This window comes from Orbicella faveolata, unplaced genomic scaffold (assembly GCF_042242905.1).
Source record: "Orbicella faveolata isolate gen_17 unplaced genomic scaffold, um_ofav_v1 contig_14, whole genome shotgun sequence".
Taxonomy (NCBI): domain Eukaryota; kingdom Metazoa; phylum Cnidaria; class Anthozoa; order Scleractinia; family Merulinidae; genus Orbicella; species Orbicella faveolata.
The window spans coordinates 17530400-17543602 of record NW_028301541.1 but is presented as its reverse complement, the minus strand read 5'-3'; the positions used below and the strand labels follow the sequence as shown (position 1 = coordinate 17543602).

Sequence of the window (13203 nt, the reverse complement as noted above, 5' to 3'; positions counted from 1 at the left end):
ATAGTGGCTATTTTTGCCTAGCAACAGTAGCCACAAAAACTGTTACGCTGCGTAGCTGTTAAAGGATAACATATCTTTTTCACTGTTTTAGCAAGAAAAAAAGCTTGTAATTCAATGAGGTACCTGTCCAGAGAGTTTGTCTTTATTTCTAGCATAATATTCACCATCTTTTTCAATTTGTTTTTATCTTGTTCGTCTCCATAAGGGGGGTGGCCACTGACTTGCCAGCCAATTCACCCCCCGCCCTCTAAGTCCGCCCACGAAGATCTAAATTGGGGATTAACTCTTTCCCTTTATCCTGTCTTGACTGTGTACATCTGCTCACTCCGAGGAGAGTGTGTGGCTGTACAGTACACAGGCTAAAAACAAACAAATACCCTGTTCAAGAAACTAAATAGTGAAAGTATAAAACCCGTTTTAAGCGAAACACCTTAAATACTGTACCCTGTTTAAAAAATGTCCTCGTTTAGGCCATAGACCAGCGTATTCTATCCTTCCTAGAACAAAAGCTCTTCTTGTGACTTCTTCCCCTGGAAAAGGTTTCTTTTGTGCCTCGTCAAACGTGTACGCAAAGTGTACTGCTAATTATTCTTTTGTTTGATTATTCATAGGGGCCGGAGAGTAAAACGATAAGGGGTAAAAACTGTTTGAAGATTCACTTTACATTATGAGATTGCAATTAACAAAAACCCAGAGCGAGAAACCAATTAGGAATGACCCGTTATATGTTATGAGGTATATGTTTCCTGGATAACAAATTTAATATTTGGTTCACCGATCGACCTTGTGTTGACCAAAATGAAAAGCCTGGCAATAATGTAATAACAGTGGCAATACTAAATTTCTACTTGCAATAAAAAAAGTGCTCTTTATACAGAGGAAGCACTTACCCGATAAACCGTGTTTTTTTTCTCTTAACCGGGAATCTGGAAACCAAGTGCAACGCAGCTGGAAATAAAACATTTGGACTGAACTTACGGAAGATACGGAATGGTGAATACTTTACTAACAAGGCAATTTGGTTGACCCAGCGAGCCCTGTACAGGCAGCAACATTATGGATAAAAAAAGACGAGATGACATGAACAGATCTAATGTTACTGACTGATGAAGTATATGTTTCTTTTTCTGTTACAAATTATATTTAATTCATGTGATTCTTTGGATGAGACATGATCGTTTCAGTAGAAACAAATACTTTACTACGTTTTACAAGTCTTTTCTTCTTCCAAGTCCCATTTTTACAAATTTTCTTTTTTTCTAGGCTGCGTTCTACAATTCAAGTCTGTGATTTGCAAGTCCAGTCCAGTTCTTGATTTTCCAATCTTGACGATGACGTCATCTCGGTCCAGTATCTTTTTCACCTCTTTCCACTTCCGCAGAAGAACAGTTTCGCTCTCGATTGCGGTCCGTCGTGATTTCGTACTGCAACTGTAAATCTAAACGTTTGTAAAGGGATCTGTAATTTACCGCACTAAGGGTCTGGAATATGGAAGATCTTCAGCCAATTTCTGATGCAGAACAAGCTGCTTTCTGTGTGGAATTAGCAAAGCGACTTAACATGCTGCGAAGTCAACATCATTTATGCGACCTAACTTTGACGACGAAAGATGATAAAGAATTCAAAGCTCATAGAAATGTGCTTTCTGCAGCAAGCCCGTTCTTCTGCAAGCTTTTTCAGAGCGACATGAAGGAGAATCGAGAGGGGATTGTTCGGTTTGAACAGATCTCGGGTGCTGTTATGGAAGATGTTTTGGAGTTCATCTACACAGGAAGTGTCGAGGTAACTCAAGAGAATTCTAAGGATCTTATCGCTGCAGCGAACTATCTTCTCATTCCGGGCTTGAAAAACCTTGCTGGGCGATTTCTAGAACGACAGATGTCTGAATCAAATTGCATTTCAACATTTTATTTTGCCGAGATGTACCAGTGCGACGAACTGATCGCCAACACCAGAAAGTTCATCCACGCGAACTTTGCATCTGTTGCAGAAATGGATGAATTCTTAAACTTGGAAGCTAAAGAAGTGGAGAGGTGGATTTCAAGCGACGAAATTTCTGTTGCAGTTGAAGCAGATGTGTTTAAGATCGTATTAAAGTGGATCAAACAAGACAAAAGCGAGCGAAGAGCATCGTTTGAACAATTGTTTCGTCACTTGCGACTGGCTTCATTATCGCGTGACTTTTTAGTCGATATCGTGACAAACGAACTCGTGGAAGAGAATTTCGTTTGTTTACAGCTGATCTCCAAAGCTATAAAGCTGACTGGGTTTTCAAGTGAAGAAAATCGTCTACAGTCGCCGAGAAAAGGGCTTGAAAACCGCGCCATTGTCACTTGTGGAGGGAAATACACTTTCTGTTATTTCCCAGATAAAGACGAGTGGAAGCGTTTAGCAGACGGGTTGTCAGAGAGGAACCATGGAACTCAAATGATTAACAACCGTGGTCAGTTGTACTCCTTCCCATCTGCTGGTAAGGAAGAGAGGTACGATCCCGTTGTTAACGGCTGGTGTACTTTGGACTTCTCCATCACAAGCTCTGCTAAGGTGATTGTCGTTAGAGGTGAAATCTATTCCATAGAGATCAATGCATCATCCAGAAAATCCACTATCAAAAGATTCTATGTTGAGCGGTGTTTATGGCAGACAGTTTTGTCATCACATGAGGGCTACAGGCAATGGTCTTGTGTTGTTGCGGCTGGCAATTACCTGTATGTTTGTGGCGGGAAAGCGGATGACTTCCTCTCGAAAGCTGAGAGATTCGACACTGTAGAAAACAAATGGGAGGAAATCGCAAACATGCAGCAAAAGAGAGCCTTTGGTTTTGGTGTGGCAACTGAAGGGAAGATTTTTTTGGCTGGAGGAATGGGTAAGGTGGAAGTGGAGGGGGGAGTAGACAGTTTGAGAACATGTGAGATGTACAATATTTCTACAAACGAATGGCAGCTTATTGGAAGTTTGAATGTTTCACGCACATATGGCAGTATGGTGTGCCTGAAGGGAACAGTCTATGTGCTGGGTGGCGCATATGACTCAGTACGGCAAAGTCATTTGATTGTTGAATTCTATGACCCTACAGACGACAAGTGGATCGCGAAGACAACTATACCAGTGAAAATCATCTCAAAAGACAATAAAGATTTATTCATTGGCTGTGTACTGAAACTCTCCAAAGGAGTACTAGACAAACTTGATGTTATTAAGGAATAGTCAAGCAGGGAAAAACGAGATCGGGTCGTCGGGAAGAGAAACGAAATCCATTATCCTTTACGTTTGCTCATATTTGCGAGGGAAAACGTTCTCCTCTACCGGCGTAGGCGTTTTCTCAGTAGATTTCATCAGCACTTGAAAAATGAAAACCTTGAACAGTTGTAATATTGAACCCAGATCTCCTACAGGCAGGCGGATTGGTAGACTGAGACATAGTGAAGTCTGGTTACGCGATCGGTTGTGTCTCCAGCTAACAATTTTCAACATTTTACTGGAAAGTTTCATTCCGTCTTCCATTTCCTGCGACCATTGTACAGCAGAATGTATAAACATATTTACATAGTTTTCAGTTTCTGTAAGTTTTAGATTTAATTGTAACTCACTTAACAAATATCTTTCGATAACTAGCTATATTGCAAGTTGGAATTAACAAAACGAAAACAAGAATTATTTGGTGTTTACTTACCGAGAGATCGATGTTATTTAGTGCCCGTCATCTCAAAATAAGAATACAGGTACAACTACTTTTGTTTTTAAAGCAAGAGTGCTTGCCAATGATTATCACTTGTCATGCCCAGAGCCTTCGCTTTTACGTTCAGCGGCATCGGACGAGCGGGGGCTCTGGAATCCTCCGTAGGAAAAACGATGGCGGCTGTACATTTTACCACAATACCATGCGAGCCTAATACAGCTCGTATAGTACAAGGAAAGCCATATTTTTTCAGTACATGTCCATGTGCTATCGACATTGTGTGCGCGGGGTTTGAAGGTTTTACAACGTTCCTGTCTGTTTTTTATATGAGCGTTGTTTAAGTTTCCGTGCGCTCAGAATTATGGGTAAATGTACCAATCGCCATCTTTTTTCCTTCGGCGGATTGAGATTAGCTGTAATAGCCTTATAGGCCGCGTTCGATATATCAATATTCTAAAACGCCTCCAGGCTTTTGGGTCAAAATTGTAAAATTTTCAAGTTTTTTTGTCCCTCAATTTCCAAAAGAGACTTGGACACAAAGAAAACAACAGCAAATACAGAAAATATGTACAATTAAACAGGTCAATGCAATTTTTTTGCCAATTTAATTTGTTACTCAGGTTCCAGACCCAAAGTGCTTAAACAATGTGTCTGCATTTTTCTATATTCAATATCAGTGAAAAAAGTTACAGAACATTTTTGAAATAGGATTAAAAATATATATATGGAGTGATTGTAAAAAAAATCACTCTTGGGAAAAAAATATCATTAAATAAAATATTCCGTGACATGTTTTTGTTGTTTACATGTCAAATTAGCTACATCGCTTAGATGCAAGACACTTCAAAATATTTTTTAGCAAGAACACAACTTCTGCCACTTCATATGAATGTCCTAAATGTAATGGATGAGGCCTTACAAACAGCCCTATACATTTTAAGCTTGCTTGGCAAGAGGAGAGGAGTGATGTGAGTTCCTGGGGTGGGGTGGGGTGGGGTACTCCCTTGTATGGGCTAGCTATACAGGTATGTGCGGCCCCAAAGGGTGTGGTTTTTCAGCCGTTTTGGTCATAAATAGGGTATCGATTTTAGCTGATTTTGGCCGTTCTGGTCATAAATACACTGTAGGGTATAGTTTCTGCACTCTAGCCTTGATATGGGTAAGTTTTTAAGAAGAAACCATTTTTTCATCATTATCAAAAAGACTCAATAAAAGCCCTTCAAAAAGTATGCTTACCGTAATTTAACTTTGGTCTGAACTAGGGACTAATTATAACGCAGGTCTGAAACAGGGTCGCGTCATAAATAGGGTTTTGAAATTTTGGTCAGCTCGTAAATAGGGTAGGGAATATCGCAGATTTTGGTCATAAATAGGGCAGGGGTTTTGGGAAGCGGGCCGCACAACCCCACCCAATTTTTCTGAGAATACCCCCCTGGTGTGAGTTAACATCATCTTTTATGTTGTACTTTCTGGTTGTGACTCCTGCAAGTCAAAACTACATAATACAGAAATACCACAAACAGCTCACTTGTTAGTGCTTCAAGCAAAGTTTCCCATTAATACACATGTATTCTTAAAACACAGGAAACACTATTTTGCAAAGAAATATTTATTGCAGTCAAACTCGCAAAACCATGAACACCTAAAATATGTCTGAAATGTTTATTGTGTAATAACCAATCACGACTGACGAGTCAGATCTTGCAGAACATGGATGTAGTGCATCAGTCACAGAACTATAAATACAGGTATCGTTTTGATTTTCGCTTTGTCCCAAGATACACCCTCTGTGTTAATATATTCCTGAAAGTCTAAATAATTGCTATCCTTTTGTATCAAGAACCACAGCCAGTATTCAGTTTGTGCGTTTTGGAAAACAAGAATCCTGCTGACGCATACAGTTACTCAAGCGAAACCACGGTTAATTTGACGCAGCTATAAATAGGGATGAATATAAATTTAAAATTTTGGTGGTTTCGCTAACCTTGGTATCATCTTTGGTTAAACTAGCAACTCAATTTATTTTAGCAAATAATTACAATCCCTCGGGCTCGGTGGTTCGGTGATCTAAACACCCTGGAAAGATTGACCATGATAAATGCAAATGTACTTTGCTAATTTTGCAATTAGTTGTGGCAAACAGTAAACACCTCAATTTTCCGCTGTTCCTTCCCAAATAAATTTGCACTTGATTCACTTATTACAAAATATAATGGAAGACGTCTATCTTAATCAATATCACTTGTCGCTTTTCATCTTTATCAAAATTATTATAATGAAACGAAATAATGAAAGTACTGATTTGGATCGTTTGCGCTTGAGTGATTCAACAGCCGCCTGTCGTGTCAGCCTAGCACATTGGTTTGTGACAACAGTTTTCTCATGTTAAAAATATCCTAAACCCTCTTCGCTAGTGTTTAAATAGCCTGTAATAGTAATTATCTAATTTCTTGTATAACCGAAATAGAGGATTTATTTTGAGACCGGTCACGAAACAAATTTGTTCCGTGACTGATAGAAACTCATCTGTTTCTGTGGTTTCTGTGGTTGAAGATCTCGCTCGTGATTGTTTATAACACAATAAACATTCCAGACATATTTTAAGTGTTCACAGTTTTGTGAGTTTGACTGTAAGACTCTCCAATAACTGCATAGGTACCTTGCACTTCAGTTGTACAATCTTATAGCAGTGATTGGCCTTTTTAGGGACTAAACATTAATTGTACATTGGCCAAAATAGAAATAGTCCAAAAATGAAGAAGAGTCTAGAAAGTAAATTTAACAAAGCCTGCAATGATTAGAGAATGATTGAGGGTTGTTATTGTTTTATTCAAGCAACACATACTAAGTATAGGCTTTTGCTGACAAGGATAGTACAAATCTGGAATGATATTCCCACAACTCCAGTACCTTTGTACTATCTAGTGAAACCACAACCTGCATGCCTCTTGTAAGATTTGTGTGTCAAACAGAACCAATAAATTGTAACCAGTTTAGCATTCTGCAAACAGAATATAAGTAGAAATAAATAAATACACAAATTAATTGCTCAAAATTATTCTATTAAATTACTGTAACTAACATAATAGCCACCTAATTTGTTATAAACTACGAGTAGATTTTAACCTGGGACCTGCAGAAATTTGATTACCCATGATATTTTGAACTTTAATACCCAACATTTAGGTATAATATTGGAGTAGACTCTTTTTCCTTGTTCTAAAGATACTAATTTATGAACTGCATCATTTACTCTGTACTGATGGTACTGCTTACAAAATTCCAACAGTTTAGCTGTTCTTTATATTTTTAATGATTCTGTGGTTATTTTATGAAAGGGCCATGGGAATGACTGTACGCTCGCATATTCTTTGATGACCTATGTAATTTAGTAATGTACAAACTAAGATGTTCAGATTTCACTTCCACTTTGCTGGCAATCAAATTGAAACTCGTCAGTCTGAAACACAGACTGCGGACTACAGACCGGGGTAAAATGCAGACTGAGAGTTAAATGCGGACTGCAGACTACAGACTTCATAAGTATATATAGTTTTATAATAATAGTATCAGGCACTGATCTTAAACATGATTATTCAGGCTTAAATGGTAGTGAAAGACTGCACTCCGGTCAGCCTGAATCGCGCTCCTGTTAGACTGAATACCACTCCAGTTAGCCTACACATCACTCAGGTTAGCCTAAATAATGCTCCAGTTAGCCTGTTTGCGGTTAGGTCTCAATGGTGGAAATGATAACATCATTCAGTCAAAAAGTCTATACTCTGCAGTCTGCATTTTACTTCCCGGTCCTCAGTCTGTGTTTTATACTGACCGAATCAAAAATCTAGTGTAAAATAAGCTTACTTACACTGTAAAACTGTAATCAACACTAAAGCCTACTGCTATCAGCAATGAATCAAAGTGGCTATGAGCCACTGAACTTGAAAAATGTATTATGAAAGGGTGCTATGAGGCATTGTTCATTAAGGAATTACTTGTGATGTGAAAGCAGTCTAGCTTTCGACCAAGTCCATAAAGCCTTTTTCCATTCAGGAGTGTTTTGTGATATTTGCAAAATGAAAAAGTTCAACGTAAAAAACTGTTTGTTACTAAGGCCTGCCTACATGTTTTTCATTACATGTATCTGTACAATGATGTGTTCCTTGCGCTGTAGTCGAAAATGGCAAGATAATTTTGTTTGGTCAAAAGCGAAGTATAGACTGAACGAAACACTTGAGCCTGCGGTACGTAAATAAATAACTTTAAATTTGCTCTCCGGTAGCTGATGTACATGTAGCCCAGTGTGATAAGCGCTGGCTTGCCTTGTGAAACATTGGAAGTTCAAACCACAGTCACTGTGCTGATTACTGGCTGTTATATTCCTTTCCTTCTTCATTGTTTTTTCTTTTTCTGTCAAGAAACCATTTACCGAAAGGTAGCGTTTGTTTTTCCGTTTTTTGTGTTTTTAAAAAAAACTCGTCTGGAGCCTTTAATCAGTCGTTCATATCAATTGCTTTCAAACTCACAATATCACGTAGCTTTGTGAAGGAAAAACTACGCAGACTTTCCCTGAATTGAATCGCTAAGGAAAAACCATAAATATTTTCCTTCCAAGAAAAAATGGTTATACCGTCTACCTCTTGAAAATAACCAACTTGACACGCTGCAAGCGACAATAAAACAGCCTTAGACGGCTGATGTTCGAAACCCGGGGGAGAAAAGGTCGGGGATGCTTGTCTTATCGGGTACAAATCAAGGATTCTGGTCTCACTTAGGGTGTTGATGATGAAACGTCACCATTTAGCTGTCAAAGTATCCTATAGGGTGCACTTGAAGAAATAATAGAAAAAGGAACACTCTCATGTAATTTCTGCTTTCAGGCTTGATTTCTGACTACGCGAGTTGGGTCTACAAGTACGCGGGATCCTTTCTTGAAGAGAGGCTAGTGATCGAACCTGTTCAATTTTAGGTGGTATCTTTCAGGGATCTAATGAAGCTCAAGCAACGTCCAGATTAGTCTCCTTTACGAGTTGAATTTCAAATTTCCTGACGAGCATTCCCTGCTTTTTCATATGGGAGTTTCCCCTCTCCCCCCGCCCCGGGTTTCCAAATATTTTACGGGAAGTGACCCGGTAAAGGAGTGAAGGAGTAATGGAGTGAGATCGTTCCGCCACTACACCTTGGAAAATAATAAATATTTTCCTAGTTAAAAATGAGAAAAAAGACATCAGATGGCTCACCTCATAATCTTTTCAAGAAAGTACCATTCTTGTGTCAACATTTTATGGCGTTCAACTTCGAATTTTTCAGCTGCGGATCTTGTTAGATCTTTCGTGTACACGTTGCTTATGATCTGACAAGCTTCTAACTGAGCACGAATTTTTCCGATACCTAATAGAGAGGAAAAATCACTTGAGACCTGAAATCTCTGTTCAATGTGGTTTAAATTCCGACGTGTTTCGGAAGGGCTAAAGACTCGCCACAATGTTGAATTAATGTGTTCATCCCAGTGCTCCTCGGCCCCTCGGCTCCTCGGCCCCTCGGCCCCTCGGCCCCTCGGCCCCTCGGCCCCTCGGCCCCTCGGCCTCTCTCTAGTTGGGAGAATCCGCTGAGTGCAGGCGCAGGCCTACGTGAAGGACAACATGGGACAGTCTTTGTTCCTTCACAGCGGATTTGTATGACGACCGTTCGAAGAGATCTAGAGAGATAGAGAGTGCTTGCCAGCTAAAAGCGAATGACTTATCGCCTGAAAAAAGTCGTGGGAATAGGGGGGTAGGGGGGTAGGGAGAGGAGTGGCGTCTTAGGTTCCCCTGAAATCTGCCCATGAAGTAAGGCTCAATTTGCGTTTTCATTATCGCATCATCTAGAGGCAAACAGTCTCTCTTTTCCTCGAAAATCCGTGGGGAGGAACGCAAAACAAGTAAGCACACATTAGCGTGACTGGTGACTGTGAGCGTGACGTGCGAGTAACGATGCCGCAAGCCGCTAGAAGCGTGGGCGTCGGAAGACGGCTGCTAGCTACTCGCGGCATCGCCGCTCGTCGCTCGCACGTAACGCTCACAGTCACGCTCGCACGCTTATTTGTTTTGCGTTCTTTCCAAGTCCAGTCCAGTGTATCAATTTTTCCTCACACGATGACGTCATGTCGCTCCCCAGTGTCCTCTTTCAAACAGTTTCGCTGTCGATTGTATATTCGGTCGTGACTGATTTCGTAGAGCTATTTTAGGCCAAAGGAATCTGTAATTTACAGAAATAAGTTCATTGTATGGAATATGGAAGATCTACAGCCAATCTCTGATACGGAACAAGCTGCTTTCTGCGTAGAATTGGCGCAGCGGCTTAACATGTTGCGAAGAGAAGATCATTTATGCGATGTAATGCATCAGTCAATTCAAGCAGGGCCCATCCCCCCCCCCCCCGGGCTAACCCTGAGCATTAGCATTGTTTTAAAAAAATGGGCAAATTCCCCGGGGTGGGGACGAAGAAAGAGGGCAAATGCCCCGCCCCCGGGATCGTCGCCTTCCAAGACCTCCGCAGTTTTTTAATTAATCAGTGAATAAAACGGTCAACTGTTCAGTATTTTAATGCAACGGTAAGACTTCAAGGACAACAGCACGTGTTAGTTGATTCTGATTATATTTATTTCTTTATATTTGTTTTTAACGGTTTGCTAGAGGATAGCTGGGATTGCGGCGGACGTGCCCCCAGCCGCGACCGATGATAGGCGCCTGTATTCGCAGGCTACTTTTTCTGTGAAGAATCAAGACATTTTAAATGATGATGCATTGCATTTTAAGCTCGCAAGATCTGTCTTCAAGATCGCATCATTTGAATTCGCAAACCTTATGTATTTTAACTCCACTTTCATGAATTTAAAAAATGCTAGGCTAGTTTTGAATGCGAAATGCGAAATAGTCGTGTTCACGTCAGTTATTGTTTTGTGATAAACAAAATATAGTTCACCTTGTCGCTTATATTTATATGCTTACAAGTAATGAAGAAATATCTAAAATTGAGAAAACATAACTTTAAAAACAAGTTTCTCTAGTCCCTGACGGACAAACCATTGTTCGACAAAGGCCTCGTCTTCCCGATAAACTCATCCACGGCACTTTCCAAAACACGTGTGTCGAATGCCCGGGGGTCGCCCCGGGGTACGCAAATGCCCAGCCCCCGGGCCGCGATAAAATTGCGGATGCCCCACCCCTGGGACTGACAACTTGAGCAAATGTCCCACAGTTGCCCGGGGGGGGGGGATGGGCACTGCTGGAATTGACTGATTCATAACTTTGGTGACGAAAGATGACAAAGAATTCAAAGCTCATAGAAATGTGCTTTCTGCAGCAAGCCCGTTCTTCTTCAAGTTTCTTCAGAGCGACATGAAAGAGAATCGAGAAGGGATTGTTCGATTTGAACAGATCTCGGGTGCTGTAATGGAAGATGTTTTGGAGTTCATCCTCACAGGAAGTGTCGAGGTAACTCAAGGGAATTCCAAGGATCTTATCGCTGCAGCGAACTACCTTCTCATTCCGGGTTTGAAAAATCTTTCAGGGCAATTTCTAGAACGACAGATATCCAAATCAAATTGCATTTCAACATTTTATTTTGCTGAGATGTACCAGTGTGACGAACTGATCACCAACACCAGAAAGTTCATCCACGAGAACTTTGCATCTGTTGCAGAAATGGATGAATTCTTTAACTTGGAAGTTAAAGAGGTCGAGAGGTGGATTTCAAGTGACGAAATTTCAGTTGCTGTTGAAGCAGATGTGTTTAAGATCGTATTAAAGTGGATCGAACAAAACAAAAGCGAGCGAAAAGCATCGTTTGAAAAATTGTTTCGTCACGTTCGACTGGCTTTCCTATCGCGGGACTTTTTATTGGATGTCGTGGCAAACGAACTCGTGGAGGAGAATTTTGATTGTTTCAAGCTGCTCTCCAAAGCTATAAAGCTGACTGGGTTTTCAAGTGAAGAAAATATTCTGCAGTCGCCGAGAAAAGGGCTTGAAACCCGCGCCATTGTTGCTTGTGGAGGGAAGTCCACTCTCTGTTATCTCCCAGAGAAAGACGAGTGGAAGCGTTTAGCAGACGGGCTGACAGAGAGAGACAACAACACTCAAATGATAAACTACCGTGATCAACTTTACGCCTTTCCATCTGATGGTACGGCAGAGAGGTATGATCCCGTGTATGATTGTTGGTCTACACTGGATCATTTGGAGTGGCCCACAGAAGATCCTGCTCAGGTGACTGTCGTCAGAGGCGAAATCTATTCTATAGATATGAATAGATTATCCAGAAAATCCACTATCAAAAGATTCAATGCTGAGCGGTGTTCATGGCAGACGATTTTGTCATCTCATGAGGGCTGCAGGGTATTGTCTTGTGTTGTTGCGGCTGGCAATCATCTGTCTGTTTGTGGTGGGATAACAGAGGACGACTTCGCTTCGAAAGCTGAGAGATCTGACACTTTAGGAAAGAAATGGGAGGAAATTGCAAGCATGCAACAAGCAAGAGGGGGCGCTTTTGGTGTGGCAACTAAAGGAAAGATTATTGTAGCCGGAGGGAGGATGGAGGATTGGGCATGGTGTTTGAAAACATGTGAGATGTTTAACATTTCGACAAACGAATGGCAGTTAATTGGAAGTTTGAAAGTTCCTCGCGAAGGTGGCAGTATGGTGTGTCTGAAGGGAACACTCTATGTGCTGGGTGGCGCTACATGTGATGTCAATGAGCAAAGTGACTTGAGTGTTGAATGCTATGACCCTGCAGAGAACAAGTGGATGGAGAAGACAACCATACCAGTGAAAATGATCTCCGAAGACGAAGACGATTCATTTACGGGCTGTGTTCTGAAACTGTCCAAAGGAGTACTAGATAAACTTGATGTTATTAAGGAATAGTCCCGGGGGGGGATACTCCCTTATATGGGCTATATAGGTATGTGCGGCCCCAAAGGGTATGGTTTTTCAGCTGTTTTGGATATAAATAGGGTATCAATTTTAGCTGATTTTGGCCATTTTGGTCATAAATAGGGTATGGTTTTTTGCTCTCCAGCCTTGATGTGGGTAAGAAGCCACTTTTTCATCAGTATCGAAAACAAAATCGACAAAAGCCCTCCACAAATTATGTTTACGGTAATTTAACATCGGTCTGAACCAGGGAACTAATTATAACGCATGTCTGAAATAGGGTTTTGATTTAAGGGTCAGGTCATAAATAGGGTTTCGAATTTTTGGTCAGGTCATAAATAGGGTAGTGAATATCGCAGATTTTGGTCATAAATAGGGTAAGGGTTTTTTGAAGCGGGCAGCACACCCCCACCTAATTTTTGTGGGAGTAACCCCCTCCCCCGGGGGGAATAGTCAAGAAGGGAAAGACGAGATTTGGTCGTCGGGAAGAGAAACGAAATCCACTATCTTTTAACGTTCTCCTCTACCGGCGTACGCGTTTTCTCAGTTGATTTCATTAGCACTTGAATAATGATAACGTTGAACAGTTGTAATATTGAACCCAGACCTCTT

The 13203-nt window shown here is 40.8% G+C and overlaps 2 protein-coding genes across 2 annotated transcripts; both read left to right on the top strand.

Moving 5' to 3' along the window:
- The first annotated feature begins 1253 nt into the window (after positions 1 to 1253).
- On the top strand, positions 1254 to 4396 carry LOC149114310 (kelch-like protein 7). Its single transcript, XM_089286788.1, has one exon. The coding sequence runs from the start codon at positions 1489 to 1491 to the stop codon at positions 3205 to 3207; it is 1719 nt and encodes a 572-aa protein (XP_089142914.1). The 5' UTR covers positions 1254 to 1488; the 3' UTR covers positions 3208 to 4396.
- Positions 4397 to 9454: 5058 nt separating this feature from the next.
- LOC149114309 (kelch-like protein 11) lies at positions 9455 to 12582 on the top strand. The gene is made up of 2 exons (XM_089286787.1): positions 9455 to 10052; positions 10962 to 12582. Exons 1-2 carry the CDS (start codon positions 9952 to 9954, stop codon positions 12580 to 12582), a joined length of 1722 nt encoding a protein of 573 aa, XP_089142913.1. The 5' UTR covers positions 9455 to 9951.
- The last annotated feature ends 621 nt before the right edge of the window (positions 12583 to 13203 follow it).

Bases quoted from the DNA above. Each gene is read 5' to 3' on its own strand.
- LOC149114309 (XM_089286787.1), top strand. From the start codon at position 9,952: ATGGAAGATCTACAGCCAATCTCTGATACGGAACAAGCTGCTTTCTGC. The intron at 10,053-10,961 runs TGTAATGCATCA...AATTGACTGATT, and splicing joins AGAGAAGATCATTTATGCGA to CATAACTTTGGTGACGAAAG.
- LOC149114310 (XM_089286788.1), top strand. From the start codon at position 1,489: ATGGAAGATCTTCAGCCAATTTCTGATGCAGAACAAGCTGCTTTCTGT.